The sequence below is a fragment of the Gossypium raimondii genome, chromosome 10 (genome assembly GCF_025698545.1).
Source record: "Gossypium raimondii isolate GPD5lz chromosome 10, ASM2569854v1, whole genome shotgun sequence".
NCBI lineage: Eukaryota > Viridiplantae > Streptophyta > Magnoliopsida > Malvales > Malvaceae > Gossypium > Gossypium raimondii.
The window spans coordinates 23,063,970-23,086,895 of NC_068574.1; the positions used below are offsets into that span (position 1 = coordinate 23,063,970).

General features: G+C 32.0%; 1 protein-coding gene across 1 annotated transcript; it reads left to right on the top strand.

Annotated features, from left to right (window-relative positions):
- Positions 1-11,348: 11,348 nt before the first annotated feature.
- LOC105778022 (uncharacterized) lies at positions 11,349-16,580 on the top strand. The gene is made up of 6 exons (XM_012601570.2): positions 11,349-11,698; positions 11,790-11,985; positions 12,324-12,396; positions 13,700-13,749; positions 15,546-15,659; positions 15,894-16,580. The coding sequence occupies exons 1-6, from the start codon at positions 11,416-11,418 to the stop codon at positions 16,048-16,050; spliced, it is 873 nt and encodes a 290-aa protein (XP_012457024.1). The 5' UTR covers positions 11,349-11,415; the 3' UTR covers positions 16,051-16,580.
- Positions 16,581-22,926: the final 6,346 nt, after the last annotated feature.

A 22,926-nucleotide genomic window follows, 5' to 3' on the forward strand; every position in this document is an offset into this window, starting at 1 on the left:
CACTAGAAAAAATTCTCTTGCTACAACTTCTGTCACTCAATTTGCCACATTTATCACAAGTTAAGAAAGTATACCTAGGGACTCCACCTCCCTTTTTACATAAATATCTTTCCACTATATTGAATCCTTTAGACTTGGCATGTTTTTTTTATAATAACCAAACAATACATCAATGCTTGTGAAGTGTATACCTCTTGTTGGATCCAATTCTATGTTCAAATTATAGACATCCTATATTTTATTTTTAGCAACAATGGAAACTTCCATGTTTACATCATGAAAATCCTAACGATGAACGCAAAGATCATCAACCTTATCAACATGACTAGAATCTTCATCCATTCTGCTCGATTCATAGCTTGGATCCGAGGATGCCCCCTCGATTCCTTTGTATCTAATATGTTATTGTAAAAATAGAATGTCGGTAATGACAATATATCACAAAGAAAAGAGAAATAAAAATGAAGAACACACAGATTTTTACGTGGAAACCCTTTTGGGAAAAAACCACGGACAGAGGAGAAGAAAATTCACTATGTCAAATTCGAATAATTACAAGAGGAGTAGACTATGTCTATTTATAGACTTGTAAAACCATATTCTAATAGGAGTGTTATAAGATTGAAACACCTTATTCTAATCAAGATCAAATAGATGGAGTTTAATAAGGTTTAAAAACCTTATTCTAAAATAAAATAAAATAAGTATAGTTCTATAAGGATTTTACTTTTATTTTATTTTACCACTGTATTTTATTTAAATAAGGATTCGGGTTACTTAATTCTAACAATCTCCACCTTGACACGAATTCTCAATGAACAAGTTCTTCATCGCAAACTCTCAACGAACAAGTTCTCCACCTCTTCCGTAAAACCCCTTAAGGATTTAACTTCAACAATGAACACCAATCAAGTCTAAGAAATGCTCAAACTTGGTTATAGGAAGTGACTTAGTCATCATATTTGCAAGATTTTCATGAGTACTAAAACATCAAAGTGTTTTGTTCTCTTATGAAACATTTGATCTTTTGCAAGGAAGATGGCACTCTGACTGTCACAAAATACTGTATTGATTTGAAGGTCTTCATTGAATTCATTAAAGAGACCCTTCAACCAAATAGCTTCTTTACAAGCCTCAGTAATTGCCATGTACTCAACTTCAATGGTAGACAAAGCAACTGTAGTTTGCAAAGTGGCTTTCTAACTAATTGCACAACCTCTGATTGTAAAGATATAACCTATGAGAGCTCTTCTCCTATCAAGTTCTCTAGCAAAATCAGCATCAACATACCCAATGACTCCATCTCTAGTTCTTCCAAACTGTAAGAAAACATCAGTAGTACCTCATAAGTATCTTAAAATCCACTGAACTGCTTTCCAATGTTCTTTACCTCGATTCACCATGTATCTGCTAACTGCACTGACTGCATATGATAAATCTGGACGTGAACAAACCATAGCATACATGAGAGATCCCTCTGCACTAAAGTATGGAACATGTGACATGCACTCAATCTCATCATCTGATTGTGGAGACAAAGCCGATAAAAGTCTGAAATGGGCTGCTAAAGGAGTACTAACAGGCTTAGCATTCTGCATATTAAATCTACAAAGAACTATCTCAATGTACCCCTTCTGACTTAGGTACAATTTACTTATTCTATCTCTAAGAATCTCCATACCAAGTATCTTCTTTTCTGGTCCCTAATCTTTCATATCAAATTCTTCACTTAGTTGGGTTTTGACCTTTCTTATCTCTCTTTTATCTTTCGAAGCTATCAACATGTCATCAATATAAAGGAGTAGATACACAAAAGAACCATCACTATTTTTCTTAAAGTAAACACAACTGTCAAAGCTACTTCTTTTAAAATCATAAGAAGTCATAAAGGAATCAAACCTCTTGTACCACTATCTTGGTGACTGTTTCAAATCATAAATGGACCTTTTTAGCAAGCAAACATAGTCCTCTTTTTCTGAGACTATAAAACCCTCTGGTTGTTGCATGTAAATATCTTCCTCAAGTTCTCCATGCAAAAATGTAGTTTTTACATCTAACTGCTCAAGCTCCAAATCATGCATGACCAAAATACCAAGCAAAGCTCGAATTGAATTATGCTTCACAACTGGGGAGAACACATCTGTGAAGTCCACTCCTGGAATTTGACTGTAACCCTTTGCAATGAGCCGTGCTTTATATTTGGGTTCTTCAACTCCTAGAGTCCCCTCTTTCTTTTTAAACACCCATTTACAACAAACAACCTTTTTACCTTTAGGAAGTTTCACAAGATTCCATGTTTTGTTCTTGTGGAGTGATTCCATATCCTCTTGCATAGCAAACATCCACTTTTCTGAGTCTTCACAACTAACCGCCTCAGAATAATTAGATAACTCTTGGTTTGCATCTATATTTTCAGCCACATTTAAAGGATAAACAACTAGATCAGCCTCAGCATACTTCTTTGGAGGTTTAATTTCTCTTCTAGTTCTGTTTTTGGCGATAGAGTATTGTGGTGAAGAAGCAACTCTATTCTGAATTTTTGTACTAGCTTGAGGAGTCGACTCTGTTGTAGATTCTGATTAATTTGATGCTCCACCTGCTTTTGATTTTCTTTATTGAAAGAGTTTTTAAGAGAAAAGTTAGGTAGCATAGCAGTTTCATCAAAAACAACATCTCTGTTAATCACAACTTTTCTATTTTCAGGACACCATAGCTTATACCCTTTTACACCAGCTTTATAGCCAAGAAAAACACATTTAATGGATGTCAGTTCCAATTTTTCATTATCAACATGAGCATACGCAGGGCAGCTAAAGATTTTTAAATCAGAATAGTCAGCAGGATTACCAAACCATACCTCTTGTGGAGTCTTTTTCTCAATGGCAACGGATGGAGATTGGTTGATCAAAAAATATGCAATAGAGGCTGCTTCGACCCAAAATGACTTTGGTAAGTTGGCATTTGACAACATACATCGAACCTTCTCCATGATCGTTCTGCTCATTCGTTCTGCAATGCCGTTTTGTTGTGGAGTATGACAAACTGTCAAGTGTCTCACGATCCCTTCTAACTTGCACAGTTTATTAAACTCATCATAATAGAACTCTAAGCCATTGTCTGTGTGGAGGTATTTTATTTGTTTTCTCATCTATTTTTCAATCATAGTTTTCCAAGACTTCAATGCGAACAACACATCACTTTTCTGTTTCAGGAAGAACGCCCACACTTTTTTGGAAAAATCATCAATAAAAGTTAGCATATAATTAGCTCCACCTCTCGAAGGCACTCTGGATAGGCCCCATATATCAGAATGAATATACTCCAACGTTCTCTTCGTGTTATGGATTCCTCTGGTGAATCAAACTCTCTTTTGCTTCCCAAAAACGCAGTGCTCACAAAACTTCAGTTTACAAATTCCTTACCCATCAAGAAGTCCTCTTTTGCTCAATTCTGCCATGCCATTCTCACTCATATGCCCTAGGCGCATATGCCAAAGTTTAATAATATCATCATCTAATAAGGAAGAGGATGTGACAGCTTCATCACCAGTAACAGTAGAACCCTGTAAAACATATAACTTGGCAGTCTTTCTCTGCCCTTTCATCACAACGAGGGAACCTTTGGAAATCTTCAAAACCCCACTTTCAACTGTGTATTTGTACCCTTTTGAATCAAGAGTACTCAACGAAATTAAATTTCTCTTTAATTTTGGAACATGTACGTCACTAAGTGTTCTGATAACTCCATCAAACACCTTAACTTTAATTGTTCCAACACCTACAATTCTACATGAAGCATTATTTCCCATCAAAGTAACACCTTCATACACTGTTTCCTAAGTTGTAAACCAATCCCGATTGGGACTCATGTGGAAGGTGCAGCCCGAATCAAGGATCCACTCTTTGCTCACTTTAGAATTGTTGACAGAAGCGACTAGAAGTTCACTATCATTGTAATCTTCTACAACATTAGCTTTACCGAAATTTTCTGGTTGTTTTCCATTTTGATTCACAACCTCCCTTTTGATCTTATTTTGTAGCTTATTACACTCAGATTTAATGTGTCCTTTCTTCTTGCAGAAGTTACTAGTTTTACCTCTATTTGAAGACTCCGATCTACCCTTAGATTTACCGTGAGGATTTCGTTCATGTGTCCTTCCACGATCATCATCAACATTCCGATCTTGTCTTCCACGAACAATGAAACCCTCTCCCTGAGAGTTGACTTTAACCACAGGATGCTTCATCTTATCATATGAGATTAAAGAATCATAAACCTCATCAACTGTGAGAGACTCGCAACTATATAAAATCGTATCTCTAAAGGTTGAATAAGACGGGGGCAACGAACAAAGTAGAATCAACCCTAGATCTTTCTTATCATACTGAACCTCCATGGCCTCCAAGTTTGAGAGAATTTCTTTAAACACTGTTAATTATTCGTGCACAAATGCACCTTCCTCCAAATGATGAGCATAAAGACTCTGCTTCATATGCAGCTTGCTAGTTAGAGTTTTCAACATACATATTTGTTCCAACCTCTTCCATAATCCAGCGGTGGTCTTCTCCTTCATCAAATCCTGCAAAATTTCGTTAGAAAAATACAGATGTAACTGTGTTAACGCCTTTCAATCATTGCGCTTCTTCTCTTCCTCCATCAATGTTGAAGGCATCTTATCTACCCCTAGCAGGGCTTCCTCTAAGTCCATCTGTACAAGAACTGCCTACATCTTTATCTGTCACAACGCGAATCTGGTGTTGTGATCCAATAGCGAAATTTCATACTTCAAAGACGCCATTACCGAGATTGAGATGAACAACCTAGAAGCTTTGATACCAATTTGTAAAAATAGAATGTCGGTAATGACAATATATCACAAAGAAAAGAGAAATAAAATTAAAAAACACACAGATTTTTATGTGGAAACCCTTTTGGGAAAAAAACCACGGGTAGAAGAGAAGAAAATTCACTATGTCGAATTCAAATAATTACAAGAGGAGTAGACTATGTCTATTTATAGGCTTGTAAAACCATATTCTAATAGGAGTGTAGTAAGATTGAAACACCTTATTCTAATCAATATCAAATAGATTGAGTTTAATAAGGTTTAAAAAACCTTATTCTAAAATAAAATAAAAGAATAATAGTTCTATAGGATTTTACTTTTATTTTATTTTACCACCGTATTTTATTTAAATAAGGATTCGGCCACTTAATTCTAACAGTTATCATTATTAGAGAAACCAAACAAATCATTCAAGGTTTCTCTTACATTATAGTTTTCATTTTCGTTTGATTTCCCATCTCTCAATTTTTTAATTTCTTTATAGTTATGGAAAGAAAAACTAAAGTGATACAGAATAAAGAAGAGTATATTAATTCAATAGTGAGACTCTTCCTCTTCTTGGAAATGTATTGATATATTCTAGAAAGTGAAACATAATTATGGACAATTAGCATACATTAGAAACATGTTAACATTAATGACCCTATGGTCTTTGGGGAAGATTACGTTGGAAACCATCTAACATTAATTACATAATGGTAGGAAGATTATGAAGGGAAATACCATGATGAAGCAACAATTCCCTTCATAAACCTTAAAAAAGCAATTCCCTTCCTTAGAGTAACAATGTCATTGTACACGTTCTAGACAATTTCTGAAGGTTTAATAGTGTCATATTTTTTAAAGGCTTCGATTTTGATATATAGATAATAAATCAAATAGAAATAATTGGAAGGCTTACTTCACGATTTAGCCCTTAAAGTATACCAATTTTCCCATTTTGGCATCTAAACTTTTTTTTGTCCCAATTTAGTACTTAAAATGTAACACCCCATACCAGATCCGATCGCCGTGTCCGAGCTATGGGATGTCATATTCGTTGTTGGAGCAACTACGACCAATTATATACACAATGTAACCATTTATACATGCAGATAAATATGTTACACCTTCATAATATGTTACATAATCATTTTTGGGTCTTATACGAGCTTATAAAAGCTCTTTTGCTAAACCGAGGTCGAATTAGGACCAAATTGTAAGGTTTGCAAAATATTAAGTTGATGTCGCGACTTTGAGGGTTCGTCGTCGTGACATTAAGGGCTTGACGTTGTGACATGACCGTTTGTTTGCAAATGGTCTAAATGGTACCAATTTGTATCACCTAACAAGCAATTTTAATGCATCAATTCAATCTTTTAGCCAAAAATACCATTCTCAAATGTTCATTCCTATTATCTATCATTATATATATACATTTGTATTACATAAATTTTACATTCTCAACTTGATATCTATGGCAATTTCCAAACATTTATCAATTAGTACCAATTCATGTGATCCAATCTATTAACACATTTATATATATCAAGATCATTCTAACTTCAATCATCCAAAATCACAACATTTACCATATCAAATGAACCATTTCTAGCTTAAACATTAATATGACTATACATTATACGAAACCGACTCGAAACCTAGGTACATGCCATATATCAAAATGAAAGGGACTATACAAACATTTTTGAGTTAAGGACTGCTAGCTGGATGCTGAATCAAGTCTCGGGACTTTGAGATCCACCAAAACCTATGCACGGAATAAACAAATCGTACACTGAGCGATAAAAATCAATGGATATTTCATGATTCAAGTCAATGCAACATTAGCATTAGCAAATGAACGCAATGAATTTAAGCTTAATGTCTAACCAATTCACATTTTGTCATGCCAAGTATTTCCATTATCATATATATTTATATACATATAGAAAATTTTATATCAATTCATTTAACATTTGCAATAGAATTCACCATATCTTACCATTCATCAAATGTCAATCTATATACTATTTGAAACATTCAATACCATTTAAGTTTCTAGTATATATACTTTTAACAATAGGCCATCCAATTTCCATGTTCAAGCAATGTCATTTAACCATTCAACTTACGATTTGATTCTTTTTCTGAAGTCTATTAACTCATTCATATTCGATTCAGCCCTTAGGACTCGTTTCTAATTAGTTCACATAATCTTTTATATAGGGGCAAGCGTTCGATCGAATTGAGTTGAATCGAGTGAAATTATTCGAGTTAAATTAAAAAATTAAACATATCAAATTAAAATCTTATTACAATATAAATAAATCAATGTTAGAACACATAAATTTGAAACCTTATATATTTGAAAACTTTTTCAAAGCAAAAAAGAAGAAATACTTTAGTACGATACACTTGAATCATCATTAACTTATTTAGTCCCCAAAATTATTATTTTGGAAATTTTTAAAATTTTAAATTTCTTTATAGCTTTTAGAATTTTTTAAAATTTTTAAATATATAAATTTTAGAATTTTCACAAATATTTTAAATTTTAAAATAATTTTGAATTTTTAAAATAATTTTGAATTTTTCTTTTTGTAATTTTTGTTGAGAGATATTAATTTGCTCATTTTCAAAATTGACACGAGCCAAAGGGGTATTTACACCAATATGTTATTCGAATTTGAATTATTCGAGTTATTCAATTTGTAAAATTCAACTAGACTCGAACTCGAAACTCGAAATTTGAATTACTTATTCGAGTTAACTCGAAAAAATTGAATAATTCAAATAACTCAACTCGATTAACTCGAAATTCGATTTTTTTTCAATTTTTTCAAATCAAATCGTATTTTGCTAACCCTTACTTTTATATACTTTCTTTATCATAAATTACATATATGCACATATAGTTCCATATCATCATATCATTGTATAATCCCTATTAACTTGACTCGGACTCAGATGGATACACGGATCGTTCAATCAACACACCAATTTGGCATCAAAGTGCATCATTGGATAAACTGAAGTAAGGGAAACCGACACACAAAGTGCACACTGGCGCACGAAGCACATCTTGGCACACAACATGTATAAACCCATATACAATCTAATCCTATGGCATATCAACTATATCCGACTCTCCTGAATAGTTAATAGGATACCAATAGTCCAATTTTCATTATACAATCCAATTCATATAAAATTTCACATTCAATTTCATAATCTCATTTCAATTCATTATCAATACACAAGTATCTCATATCATATAGCATATATCAATCCATTTTCATATCACATATCATGTCTCAACTAACTCATTCTACTTTTTATTTTGTTCAATTTAATCCACTATTTCGATATTCAATATCATAGCAAATCAATTCATATGATCATTAGTAACTAACCTCTATACCCTATCATACAATTTAAAATGAATATACAAATAAATAGATTGATCACGAATCATAAAAGTACAAACTGAATCCTCGTGTCTCTCTTCGACGACACTCGCTTTTCCTTTCCCTTTCAATGGTTCAGCGTCGCTTTTAGCTACACACAATAATACAACAAATAAAAGATATCAATTTTCATCCAATTCAAATTTAAATACAAAGTCAAACATATTTTGAATTTTATTCAATTTAGTCCCTATACTCGGGATATGCATATCTTTTGATATTTAACATCGGATCAAAATTTGTTTCACATTCTTTCATTAGGGACCCTATACTTTCTATTCCTAGCATAATTTCATATTAGGTTTTTAATTTATTCAATTTGGCCCCTAATGTTACAAAGTTAACAACCAAGCTTATTTAAATTTACAATTTAGTCCTTATCATGATCTAAGCTTAATTTCTATTAATTTCAAACTTAATTCATCAATTTCTCAACAATGACAACTTGCTAAAAAATTAACAATTGAAAAATTGATAGATGAGCTAGATAAATCAGAATCTCATGATCATAAATCTGTAAAAATCACATGAAAAAGGGCTTGGTTACCTTATGAATTTTGGTTGGTCGAATGTCTGAAGCTAAAGTTTTCTTTTCTCTTTTTTTTCTAATGGTGGCGGTGCTCTTGCCAAAAAAGATGATGGTTTCATTTTTTTATCCACTAACTTTAACTTATATACTTAAATTAAGTTATAACTAATCTTAATTATTTAGTTTAATCATAGTCTAATATATTTCAACTACTATTAGTTTAAACTTAATGGTAATTATCATCATCATCCACTATCTCAAGATTAATAATGGTTAAATAACCATTTTAGCCTTTCGGATAATTATTATCTAGATCCCCAAGCATTTTCTTAATTAAAACTCAATAGCAATTGGACTTTTATAATTTAGTCCTTGAGCTTTAATTAACTACATTTTTGACTAAATTACTTAACCGAACTTCAATATATTTTTATTTTAACTTCGTAAAATTCCTATTTTATATTTATGAACTCGGTTTATAGAAATATGGTTTCAAAGTCGCATTTTTCGACACCACTGGAATTCGGGTCGTTACATAAAGTATCAATTTCCTTTATTTTTGGTCCATTTTGTAACGGACGTTGAAAAAGTTGTTAGGCAACCAGGGGCAAAGCCAGAATTTTTTTAAAGGGGGGCCGAAATTAATTTGTATATTTTTACAATAGTAAAAATACAATTTCACTATTTTAATATTTATATCTTTATAATTTTTAAAGGATTAAATTAAATTTTTGTCATTTTTAGGGGGCCAAAGTACAATTTTACCTTTACTAATTTAAAATATAAAAACTTTAAAGGGGTCTAAATAGAAAATTTTCCATTTTAGGGGGTGGAGCCCCTACCAGCGGCCTTGGCTATGCCCCTGTATGCAACTTTGGCCAATGAAAAAGCACCACGCGACAATTAGGTTATTTAAAATAAAAAGATTAAATTTAAATTAAAAGTTAAAAAAATTATAATATTAAATATTTAAATACTAAAAAACACTTTTGACATTGACCACTTGTTGACCGAGCGTTGACTGGCCACATGGTGCTATTAAAACACGCCACATATCATTTTAAATATTTTTTAGTATTATATATTATATTGATTGAAAAAGTAAAAAAAATATATGTAATTTTTTTCAAAAAAAAAGTTTAAATATTTTTATGAAATTTGAAGTATAAAATTATAAAATTTAAAAGTCAAAATACTATATAAAATTGAAAAATTATAAAAATAAAAAAGTATTTAAATTTCATGTAATTAAAAAACTTGAAATTTAAATATCTTTTAATTTGATGATTATATATTTTAAAGTTTTATAAAAAATTATATTTTTTCTATACATTTTATGAATTTTATATATTTATTTCTATTTTTATATATTTTAATATGTATATATATTTAACAAAAAATATTTATTTTTTTATATAAAGACGTGACGTGGCATTTTATGATTGGTTATAAGAATGTTGTTTTTTAACATGTTTTAGATATAAATTAAAAAATTAGTATATTTGAAATACTAAATTAGAAAAAAATATTTTAAGTTGGAAAAGGAGAATACTTTAAAAGTGAAATAGTAAATTAAGACTAAGGGTCAATTCTTCATTGCTTAAAAAAATATTTCTGACTCCAAAAACACTTTTAGAAGAAAAGTTGTGCAGAGCAGCTGCTTTTGACTGAAATTTTTAACTTTTCATAAATATTTTTCAAAAGTACTTCTGAAGAGGAGAAGCTCCCAAAAGCACATTTGGTGCTTAATTACTTTTTCACCCTTCTAATAACATAGTAGTTTCTTTTTTTTCTTGGTGCTTAATTACAAATGTGTTAAAATCATTACTTAAAATAAAAAAATATTTTTTAAAATACTAATTACAAATATTTAATGGTTATATTTAAATATTTAAAATATAGTTTATATATTCTAATTAAATTTTATAAATAATTAATATTTATTGCTTAAAATATTTAAAATTTATATTTCATATATTAAATATTAACAACAAGTTATAATAAAATTTTTATATTCTTACTAAAATATAATAATATTAACTAATTTAAATATTATTTAAATGCATATTTGTTACTTGATAATATGTTTAAAATGAATATTTTATTTGTGAAAAGTATTTTTGATTGTAATGTTAAACACTCAAATTTTGAACTAAACTTTTTAAAAATATTTCACAAAAGCAATTTTACAGCACTTTTCAAAACATTCTTCAAAATAATAAACAACTTATTTAAATATTAACTAATTTAAATATTATTTAAATGCATATTTGTTACTTAATAATATGTTTAAAATGAATATTTTATTTATGAAAAGTATTTTTTGATAATAATGTTAAATACTCAAATTTTAAACTAAACTTTTTAAAAATATTTCACAAAAATTTCAAAAATATTCTTCAAAATAATAAACAACTTACCCTAATTGCAACTGAAAACAATTTTGTCCAAGGCAGATAAGCAGTTTGACTGAACGGGTCTAAATAGTGTTGGCCTGTTTACGTTTAAAAACCTAGCTTAAGCTTATAAGCATTAGTGAGTGAAGAAAGGCCGCAGTTTGGTCAGAAAAAAGAAAAAAGCGCAGTAAAGCAATGGGGAGATTGAAACCGGAGAAAACTCAGAAACCTGGCCGAACCCCTAAACCCTTCGGCCCTAACAATCCCAAATCCCAATCCAAGTTCAAGAAGAAGACAAACACCAAGAACACCGCCAACCGCCAAATCAAAACCAAAACCACCTCTGTTACTGGCAACAACAAGAACAACCAACCGTCGCCGCCGGCATCTCCGTCGCAGCAGCTTCGTTATTTTCTTAGCCAGTTTGAGTCCGCCAATGGTGTCCAACTCTCTTCTCTCGAATTGGAATCAATTAAAGGTAATATTGAAGTTATTAATTGGAGATTATTAAAAACTTGAAAAGGGGGTTTGAATTTCTTCTTCTTCTTAGTTCTTACAATATTGTGTAGATAGTTGTATTTTGGATGTCTCTCAAGAGTTGGGTCAAGATGTAATGAAGCTAGAAAAACATATAAAGGAAGCTTTTGGTGCCAAATGGAAAGAAGAGCTTTGTGAAGGGAAGCACATTGTAGGGAAGATTGAAGCAGGAAGTCCTGCTGTTCTTGTTGTTGCTCCTTCAGCTTTACGATCTATTGAACTTTTAAGGTTCGTTAGCCTCGGTTTCCTTGTTACATAATTTTCATTCGTTTATGAAAATGAAAAAAAGAAAAAAAAAAAAAAGGTAAAATCATAGTTATGTTTGATATAGATATTGATGAATATCTATTTGGATGGAGGGTTGGAGAGAAAAGAATAATGGTTTTTTTCATTTAGATAGCAAAGTGGGGAGAAGTGAAAAGAAGAGTAAATTAACCAGAACTTACAAGTTTTTTGATTCCCCTGTTGTAGGACAGTAGGAGTGCATGTTTGTGAAAATATTTTAAATTTTGATTTATTTTTTATTCTGGCTAGAAAGGGACTGAAAAACTTTTCTGTTCCTCTAGGGGCATGCGCACATTGACTAAAGAATGCCATGCTGTAAAGCTGTTTTCAAAGCACATGAAGATTGATGAACAGGTAGTTTATTATTGCTCTAAGCCACTAATTTTAAATGCTACATGCTAATTGTTATATTACTATTACTCTTTATGAGTTGGAATCCATGGTGTTGAGAGGTTTGTACTTTTTGTGGTGGTGCTACTTAAATGTATCGTTCTTTTGACAATTAGTGGACTGGATAGTTATTTATAAAAGAGCAACTTCAACAAATACAGTATATAGAACTTGATTTAGAGACTAGAGTTGTGCTATCAGATAGATTACTTCAGAAAGGTTTGATTTAAGGTTGATTTTCAAACTAAAATAGAGTTGAAATTAGAGGAAAAAATAATTTACATGCATATGCCTAGAACATGAGATTCAAGATTTAAACTACTAAACTTCACTTAAAAACGTTCAAAAAGCTTGAAGACATAAGAAGCTTTTTATTGATCTTCATTGCATATACTTCACACTTTTGGCTGAAGTTCCTGTTTTGACATGATATTATACGGATATGGGAGTAATATTCACGTGTGACTGGGTCCTGATACTATGGCCTAGCTCTCAACAATAGCATTGGTTATATGGTTGCAGTCGTCTACTGTTCTCAAGTATCAAAGGCAATTATCAAGAGCCAGTAGGATTTCAATGTTGGGCAATTGATTGTTAGAGGGTGTAGCTTAATATCAGTCTGCAGTTTTTATCCCAACTTTCTTTGATTTTTTTGAAGTTTTTATGTTTAGTTAGTAAAATCTGTCTTAGCCTGTTATTTGACTACTTGATTTTGGAGTGTGTGTGATGACGTGGGGTGGTGCGACACGAAGGGCCCTTCACTATTTTATGTAGTAATAGTAGTTTTGTTTGTGGGTTAATTCCAATAATAAACACAAAGGATCCTGAAATTGTTTTCTGATGAAAGGTCCCTCTATTGGGGTGATAAAGTTTTCACATACACACCTCTAGCTTTGCTGCATAGAAGTAGTGTTCTGGGTTTATCATCAATGTTCTGGTCTTCAAAAGGAATCAGTTCTTAAGTAAACCATTTGAGATTTTGCTTTCACAAATGTGCCAGTTGGTGTCAAAAAGTGATCAAAGACGCAATTTTCATAATTTATTATTCTGTATCTGAGACTTGGATGTACCATGTAATCTATTGTCATTCTCTCTTTCTCTCTTCCCCTTCTTAAATACATTGTTACCCATGATATACTTTGTGAATTGCTGTGGCATAGCTTGTCAGTGACTCAATGAATTGATATATCTTTACTACCATGTCTCTGGTTAGTTTATATGCATGCTATGAAGTTCCTATTTCTTAGTTAATTCTTGGTTGTTGCAGGTATCTTTATTGATGAACAGAGTTAACATTGCTAGTGGCACTCCAAGTAGGTTAGTCATCAATCCTTGCAATCAAATGAACTAGTAGTTATCGTTTAAAAAGAATTCTAGTAGTTTATCAAAGACAACTTTGACAGTCATCTTGATGAAAGTTAAACATTAAGGTCCTTTTGTATAATCTTAGAATTTAAATTAGATTAAATTCATTTGTTTGGTGGAGAAAGACCATTTACTTACATATAAGGACAAAAAGGAGTAGAAAATTGTGTTCTTATAGAGGGATCAAATTGATGAGCTATGGATAAAATCATGGGAGAGCGCTATCATGCAAACATTGAGTTACAAGACTGTCATGCATCAAAAATCAATTTGGTTTAATGTAATTGAAGTTATTTATTTGTTTAAGGTCTTTGATGTTTTACTAACCAGTTAATGAGGTGACTCATAGATCATGCTTTCTGATCTGGAAAAAGCTTATGTGAAGGTTCTTGTCTCCTTTGAGAAGCCCTTTGAATGGGCTTTAGAGAAAGGAGCATTGTAAATTGACATTGCACATATTCAAGCTATTAAACATCCATGGTGGAGTATTAATCTATTTGAGGAGTTATGGGTACTTGAATTGCTAGTAAAATAACACACAAAAGACATCACAAATTGACTGTTTTTCATAGAACATGGATGAGACTTTGTGATGCTTTGCGGCATCGAGTGTTAGGCAGCTAAGTATCAACTATGCAGAAGATTGGTGTGGTTAAAATCTGAATATTATGGCAGATGTAATATTAGGACAGTTAAGATTAGAAACAAGTGCATCTATGAAAACGTTGGCTTAGAGCTGAAAGGAGGAGATTGACTTATGTTGGTTTGGACATGTGAGCTATGGTACTCAGACCTGGGTGTGAGTGTTGGATACGGTTGTATGTCTAGGACAGGTAAGTTCAAATTTTCTTGTTTTCCCATTTATTCGGAGGGCTATGTACCAATACCCTTATCCAAAATGGACATGAATATTTCAAGAAAAATGAGGAGTCAATAACATTTCATGTGAGGCCTGTACCTGCAAACAATCTTGTTAGGAGATGCAACATAATGGAGGATGACAGTTCCAGAATAAGAAATGGAGACAATAAGATATGGATGAAACTCTAGGAAAGAACCTTCTATTCATATTACTTAAAGCATGATGGCATAAATCATCCTTGTAGTTGACTTCATATAGTGGAAAAGGCATTATTTGTTGTCTGCTGTTTTTTGTTGGATCAAAATTAATCCACCCAAAAATATAAAGGATGAATAGTTACACAGAAGATGAAATACTAAATATGTTGAAATTATTTGATAGGATTAATATTCTGAGTTGTTGAATTCAATTTCGATATTGTTGTGCTAGCATATTAAATTTTTCCCCTTAAACTTGTTTTGCAAGTTATTCCAGATGGTACTTTCTACTTGGATCTAAATGAATCACCTCTTCAATGGTTTACTGATTCAAATAATTTCATTGCAGAACTTAGAATAGTGTAAAGTTGTCCAAAATTTATGTCAATTAATAATTGCAATATTGTCTAAGTAGGTAAACTGAAAAGCATAGATCATCTTCCATTGGGAAATTGTATGCTCATTAAATTATAAAAGCAGAAAGGAAGTAAGAAAATGATAAATTTAACCAAAATAAGGAAAAGGGTACTTTTATTTATCTCAAAGCGGTACTATAGATTTCTGTCACGATCTTTTCTTGATTTGGGTTGGCTGTGTGATGTGGCAAATTGGCAATGTTCTTCTGTTTGTTTCTTAACATTACAGATTGATTCATGGTTTTGCTGGTTCTCTTGTAATCTTAATTGCAGAATCAAAAAGTTGATTGACATTGAAGCATTGGGACTTTCACGTTTATCAGTGCTTCTGGTTGATATTCACACAGATGTCAAAGGCTATTCCTTGCTTACACTTCCCCAAGTCAGGTTTGTCAATGAGCCAACTTATAACTTATCATTATCTCCCTCACTGTTAGGTTTCATTTTTATTTGTGTTTATCTACATATCATTATCCCTTGTCTTTTGCAAATGGTATACATAGGAACATGTTTGTTTCCCTACCCTTAACATCCATGCTACATTTTAACACCAAATTCATCCATGGACTTGGCAACTATGAGCTATGTTTGACTCATGTGTATTTATTGTTTAATTGGCAGGGATGAGTTCTGGGACTTGTACAAGAACTACTTCCACCAGCAACTTGTTAAAGGCGATCTGCGCATCTGTCTTTATGGTCCGATTCCAAATGGTAATGAATTTAAGGGCAAAAGTGTAGAATTAGCTGATGGAGATAGAGAACAGCCAGATTCATAAAAAAAAAAAATTCGATCCATGATGTGCATGTATCCTGCAATTTTGTTTTTAGAAAAGGTCAAGTTGCATTATTTTCCTTGTCACCCTTTGCATATGCAAATCAATTTTCCATGGATTTCACTTTCATAGCCTGTGCTATTAGATTCCATTTTCATGTTTCTTCCATAAGCCTCAAAGTCTGTGATCTAAATCATAATCCAAGAGAATGTAGATAGAAAATTTGGGCCTGGGGTTCCGAATTCTGGATTGCGAACAATTCCATGAATGAAACTCTGCACCTTATTTAGTCATAGCAGAGAGAAGTCAACTGCTCCCACTAACTATCCTCATCTTCAGTGGATTCACCACCAATTATTATTCTAGAAGTTGACCTATTGGACCATTGGTTTTCTTCAACATTATTTCCTTTTTCAATTGCAGTGTTTTTGAGTTTCAAGGAGCATTATTATATATGTTGGATGAAGTTTGGATGTATTCAAGCATAATTTAAGCAAAAGGAAATACAATGCATCTACTTTTTCCCTTTTTAATATATATAAAATATGATATTGGGTTTTAATAATTTTAGTTCCCATTTGAACAAATCTTTGGCATTTGAACAAACTCATGAAATGATTTCAACTCCTTGTTTCACACTATTTACATGCAAAAATTTAAGATGTTATATATGGGTAATTGTTATACATTATAATAACATTTGAGATAATTATATTATATTTAAATTTTAAAAATATTAAATTCAAATTTTAGAATATATTAATAATATTATTGATTAGTGAAATTTAGATTGTATCTTTAATGAAATTTACAAATACAATTTCATTTATATAAATATTATTTTTGTTTAATAAAATATGGTTATTATATTTTAATATAAAATTAAACATTTAACGTAATATATTAACTAAAATTTATTATTTTTATTTCACTTTAAGTATAGAACTTATTTTATTAAAAATTGAGATAAAAGGTTATTATAGAGGACTAATTTAGTAAATAGTGTACTTCATACTTAATGGTTGTTGTTATAGATGAAAAATTATCATAAAGGGTAAAAACAAAACATAAAAAATCAGTTCAACTACAAACTTGGCTACTATAATAAAATTCGAGTAGTTTTCTTTTGGGGGACAACGACTTATTTAGTCTTTCAATTTTACAAAAAGAAATATTTAACATTTATTTAAATTTTCACTTTTTTAGTCATTAAACTTGTATTGTTTATCAAATCATTTCAAAATGGATAAAAAGTTAACGTCTTCAACTTTATTGACGCAACATCCACGTGAAAGTTCATGTTTATGTCACGTTTGTAATTAATTAATTTTAATTTTAATTTATAATTTTAATACTTTTTAGTATTTTTTAAATTTTAATAATTTTTTACTTTTTCTGAATTTTTATATGTAAAAATTAATTAATTACTAACATACATTCACTTGCATGTCACATCAGTAAAATTAACAATCAAATTTGGAGGAATTTGACAAATAATAGAAATTTAAAATTAAAGAAAGTAAAAATTAAATAGAAAGTAAAAGTAATTTTTTGTAAAGTTAGAGAACCAAATATATTATTAAATACAAAATTATTATAAATTTAAAAAAAAAAAAGTGTGGGTTGTAGTTTATTGGTAGGGTATTAAAAAAACAAAAGGGTGGAATATGAAATTGGATAGGGGAGTAAGCAGTCTTTTAACTGTGATAAAGAAAAGAAAGACGTGTATTTATGGGCAGAGCCACCAAAGCAGCAGTTGTTATTTGTTGACCATACTATTAAATGCTGCCGGCCTTTACTTACTTTATGTTTTTATTGTTACTTCACCTATTTAATTAATGTAAATACTCATTCTTAAAGTCAGTAAGCTATATAAATATTCCCCCCAAAAAAAGGTTTTAAAGATTAATATGTTGCAATTGTTTTGATCTCTAAAAGTTGTTTATATTATAAATCTATTAAATAATAATGTTATTTTGAGCTTTCTAAAGTAAAAATAAAAATAAAATGGTATGTTGTAAGTGTTGAGTAATATTTTTACTTTGATAGAATCTAAACTAAATTTCAGTATGTTTTTTAATTAATATTATTAATAAAACAATTTTTTAATTTCTAGTTTAAACATTATCATATTTACTGCTAAATAAAAATAAAAGCAGAAGACTAAATGCATACTTAGATTATTCGTGTTATACTTATAATATCCATAATAATAATAATAATGCTGATAACGGTTCATAAAAATATTCATTGCATAAACCGGGTTCAGTTGTCTATTCGAGATAATTTTTATATCCAAAGGAGAAACATTATTTTATCTATTTTAATGTTAAAAGTTACTTAATAATATTTTGCTTTAGTAGAATTATATTTAAACTGATTTTTCATATTTTTAAATTAATGTCATTAATTAAATTATTATAATTAATTTTGTTTAAAGATTATTTTCACAATATTTTGTCATATTTACTAAAAACGTAAAAGTAGAAAACTACATGTATTATGGTATAGGCATTATACTTCTAATATCCATAATAATAAAAATATTGATAATATTATGATAGGTAAATGGCATGATTTATCAGAAAAGACCCATTTTAAAAAAAAAATTACAGAAATGGGCTGATTATACAAAATCGCGTTCAGTTGGTGCCGTTTTTAGGAGGAAAAAAAGCGCGTCAGTAAAGACTTTTTTCCTTGACCAAGAAAACGTGTCGTGTCAAGACGCTCAAGAAAAAAGCGTCCGTGGTCAAGCTAAAAAAACTCATCCTAGTCAGCATGTTCTTGCCCGTGTTTTTTTAGGGTTTTAATTATTTAATTAAGGTTTAAGGTTTATTAAATTAGGGTTTTGGTGTTTTATTTAATTTTAAGTGTTTATTAATTGGTGTTTTAAGGTTTTAGAAAAATGGTTATTATTAGGGTTTTGGGTTTTATTGTTAGGATTTTTAGTGTTCATAAATTAGGGTTTAGGGGTTTTGAAAAAAAATTGATGAGATGGGTTCTGAAAAATAATTTTGACAAGATGGGTTTTGAAAAAATATCCCTACAATCCGGGATATCTAAAACGTTTCTAAAAAATGCCCTGAATAGTGGGAGTTTAGGTTTGTAGAGAAAAAACACTCCAAGCAGGATGCACTGTCAGCAAAAGTACTGAAAACGCTTCCAGTTGGACGCCTTTTTCAATACTGCTGCTTATAGTGCGTCCTACTTGGAGCATTTTTTCTCTACAAATTTGAACCTCTACTATATCCAGGGCATTTTTACATAAACGGGTGGGATGTTATCCCTTAGGCTATAAATGACCTATATTTCAACCTCTGGTGGCATAAGTTGGAGTAATAGAATTTGAAGAAGTTCAGAATAATAGAAGTTCGTAGGAAAGGTATAAGTTGGAGCAATGATACTATTTGTAAAAAAGTAACCTTAAGCATTGATTTTTCGTGTTAATATTTATTTGAAGCATTATATTTTTTGCATAATGTTTTTTGTTTCGAACTTCTCTCGACAGATAATTTGGTTAAAAATGAGTGAACAAATTAGTGCTATTATTTATTAAAACGGTGAGGTCTGTGACACCGAGAACGGTGTGGTTCTTTTATAGGAGAACATAGCGCAACTGAATTTTAACCAGAATATAGAGTTGCCAAAACTTTGGAAAAGAATCAGGTGAAAAATTGGCGGATCTACGGCAATGAGAGTATCGTCTATTAAGTATTGATTTTGTGCTTCGGTTGATCCCATAAGATACGATGCATTCGATATCAAAGGTGCTCGAAACTTGGAGGCGATGGTGTGTAGACACACATCGATAATGGATCACTATTTCTTGAGTTATATGTAGAATTTTCAAGGTCAGATGAAGGACTTGCGACTTCAACATCTCTTCCTGTTTGAGAGGCGAAAACGGTTTAAAATGTCGATAGTCCAACCACTTTGTTAGAAAGTTCCCATTATGATATCCCAAAATCATCAATGGGAAGACACTCATCCGTTTCAGCCTTAGATTTTAATCGTGGGAAGCAGAACATCAAATTCTCAGGTTTTGGTGGTAGAACGAAATACACGACCCCTGCATGTCACTTAGTTAGTGGATAGCAGATGAACCTCGGTTTGATGTTCAACGTTAAGAATACTTACTGGGAATGGCATCAACTTCTAGTGGTTGGCAATCGACATGACAAATGTTGGTGGGTCTGAGAATGAAGATGACAATGAATCCTATATGGATCCACCTTGGGAGCCCGGTGTCGACGGTGTAGAAGTTGTATCATTTTCTGAACCAAATCCTGTTCCAACTGAATTAGAAGACGGTGAAGGGGGTGAAGATGAAGAAGAAAAAGAAGATCTACGATTCACGGTGTACTCACTTCCAACCCACATGCATAATGTCGATTTGTAGATAGTGGATGGGTTGAAGTTTGTAGAACTACCACACAGGAGGCTTGGCCACGCAAGTCCTTCGTTGGATTCGAGTGATTTAGAAGTGGGCAGGAAGTTTTCCAGTAAAGATGGTTTTCTCACTGCATTGAAGCGATACAACATCAAGAATGAGGTTAACTTTCACATGGTTAAATCTAAATCTGAGAAGTTTAAGGCTAACTATGCAATGCTAGAAGGTAGATACGTATAAAAAATTATGGCTTCTATTAAGAAAAAGATGGAGTTATAGACGATAAAAAAGTTCATTGATCAGCATACATGTGATACCTTAGGTACAGTATCACTGGGTTATTAGGGTTTTAGGTACAGTTCCACTTAGTTTAACGTACTCGTAGGGTTGCAGGTGTTTCACAGGATCATCCGAAGTTAGATTCAGATATGATCGTAGACATAATACTACTGATGGTTAAAGCGGATTCGAGAACTGTTGTGTCTGTTAAATTACAAATATTTATAGCAAATTTAACTACACGTCTCAATGCCGCAAGGCGTGGATAGCAAAGTAGAAGGCCTTGGAGAAGGTGCACAATGGGTGGGATGCGTCATACAACGAGGTATGGCAGTGGTGTTAAGTGCTAGAGTGGTAAGCCTCAGGTTGCGTAATATATCTTAAAATGGAGCTCGTGTACCACAACGATCGTTTGTTCCGTGGATGCCGAGTGTTCCACTGTCTGTTTTAGACATTTAAGCAAATTTTTCAAGCATCCCAGTACTGCAAGCCATTGGTACAAATAGACGATAGCTTTATGTATGGTAGATATACCCATCGACTGTTGTTGGTTGTGGCACAGGATGATAATCGGAGGATCCTTCCAATTACGTTTGCAATAACACCAAAGGAGATAGCAAATTAGTGGAATTTTTTTCTGTCGATGAGGCATGTTTGCCCCCAACCTGATATATACATCATCTTAGACCAGGGAACTGGAATACTATCTACAATTGAACGAAAGGGAAGCCTCTAGGATCATACACACCATCGGTATTGTCTAAGGCACGTTGCGTCCAACTACTACAAAAAATATCCCTCTACCATTGAGTGATCACACCAGCATAGGTATGTAATCACCACCAATATTATTTGGTTTGTAATATTTCGTTTGTTTTTTTATCTTCTTTGGTATGTAATCGTTACTATTAACTCCTATTGACAGGGTACGGGATCATGAAAGACCATTTTCATGAGATGTTGGAAATCTTACAGTCAACTAACTCAATAGAGGTACGATGCCTCTCTAATAGACCTTTCGATCAGTGGACACAATCCTACGATGGAGGCCTACGATATAACCACATGGCCTCAAACCTAGCAGAATGCATCAATTCCGTTTTAAAAGGAACACGTCATTTGTCGATAACATCGATTGTCAAAGAGACATATTTTTGTTTAGTGGAATTACTCCAAAAGGGAGCGGCGAGTTATGTTGGGCAATTATAGGGAGGCCATGTATGGTGCGCAGCAGTATTGAAACAAATTAAGAAGGGTAAGGTACGAGCCAACTGCATGCACACAGTTTGTTAGTCACGCGACAACCTATGGTTTCGGGTAACTGATTTTGACAGACCGGACCAATGTATTGCCAGTGGACGGTACCGTGTACACTTGATAAATAGGACTTGCGATTGTTGAAGATTTGATGCACTTCGTTTTCCATGCACTTATGTAATTACAGCTTTGTATCAATCTTGTTTGGATCACATGAGCTTTGTCAACGAAGTGTAAAAATAACATGTACAACATGTGGAGACACGTGTTTCCACCAGTCCCAGATGAACGTAGGTGGCCACTTGCTCTATGTAAGTTGTTACCCGATAGAAGATTACGTCACAAACCAAAAGGTTGACCTATGTCGACTCGAATATACGACAATATAAAATTCAGGACAGGTCAAACCAACCGAGGTTATGCGGGTGGTGTAGGAACGCCGGACATACAATACCGTCATGTCCACATCAAAATGACTAAGCAAACTAGAAAACATATATCAATTCCATTATAATATGTAAGCACGTGTTAAGTAACCAAGTCGTATAGCTTCAAAATTTTCAAACGGTCGAATTGGGTTCTCAATTATTTTCAACAAAAACATGGCATATTTCTTGTCAAATCAAATCTTATTTCTATGGTATATGAAAAGAATTAAATTAAATTTTCATTTTGACTAAAGATAATTGGTACAAAAATTAGTCCGTGTACAAAAAGATTCAAAATAACTTTTTTTTAAATGATATAATATAAAATTAATCAATGCATATATCGGTCAGAATCTGTGCCACATCGGGGTGGTTGACAGTTACGCTTTGGATTCCTTATTGGTTTAGCTTTCGAGTGGGATTGTGGTCTCAGTTACCCCTCTTCTTCGCCTTCTGTCGATTGCGATCCTTGTATTCTTGGTTGCCATCATGTATCCTCTTATCTATAAATAGGTAGTTGAGAAG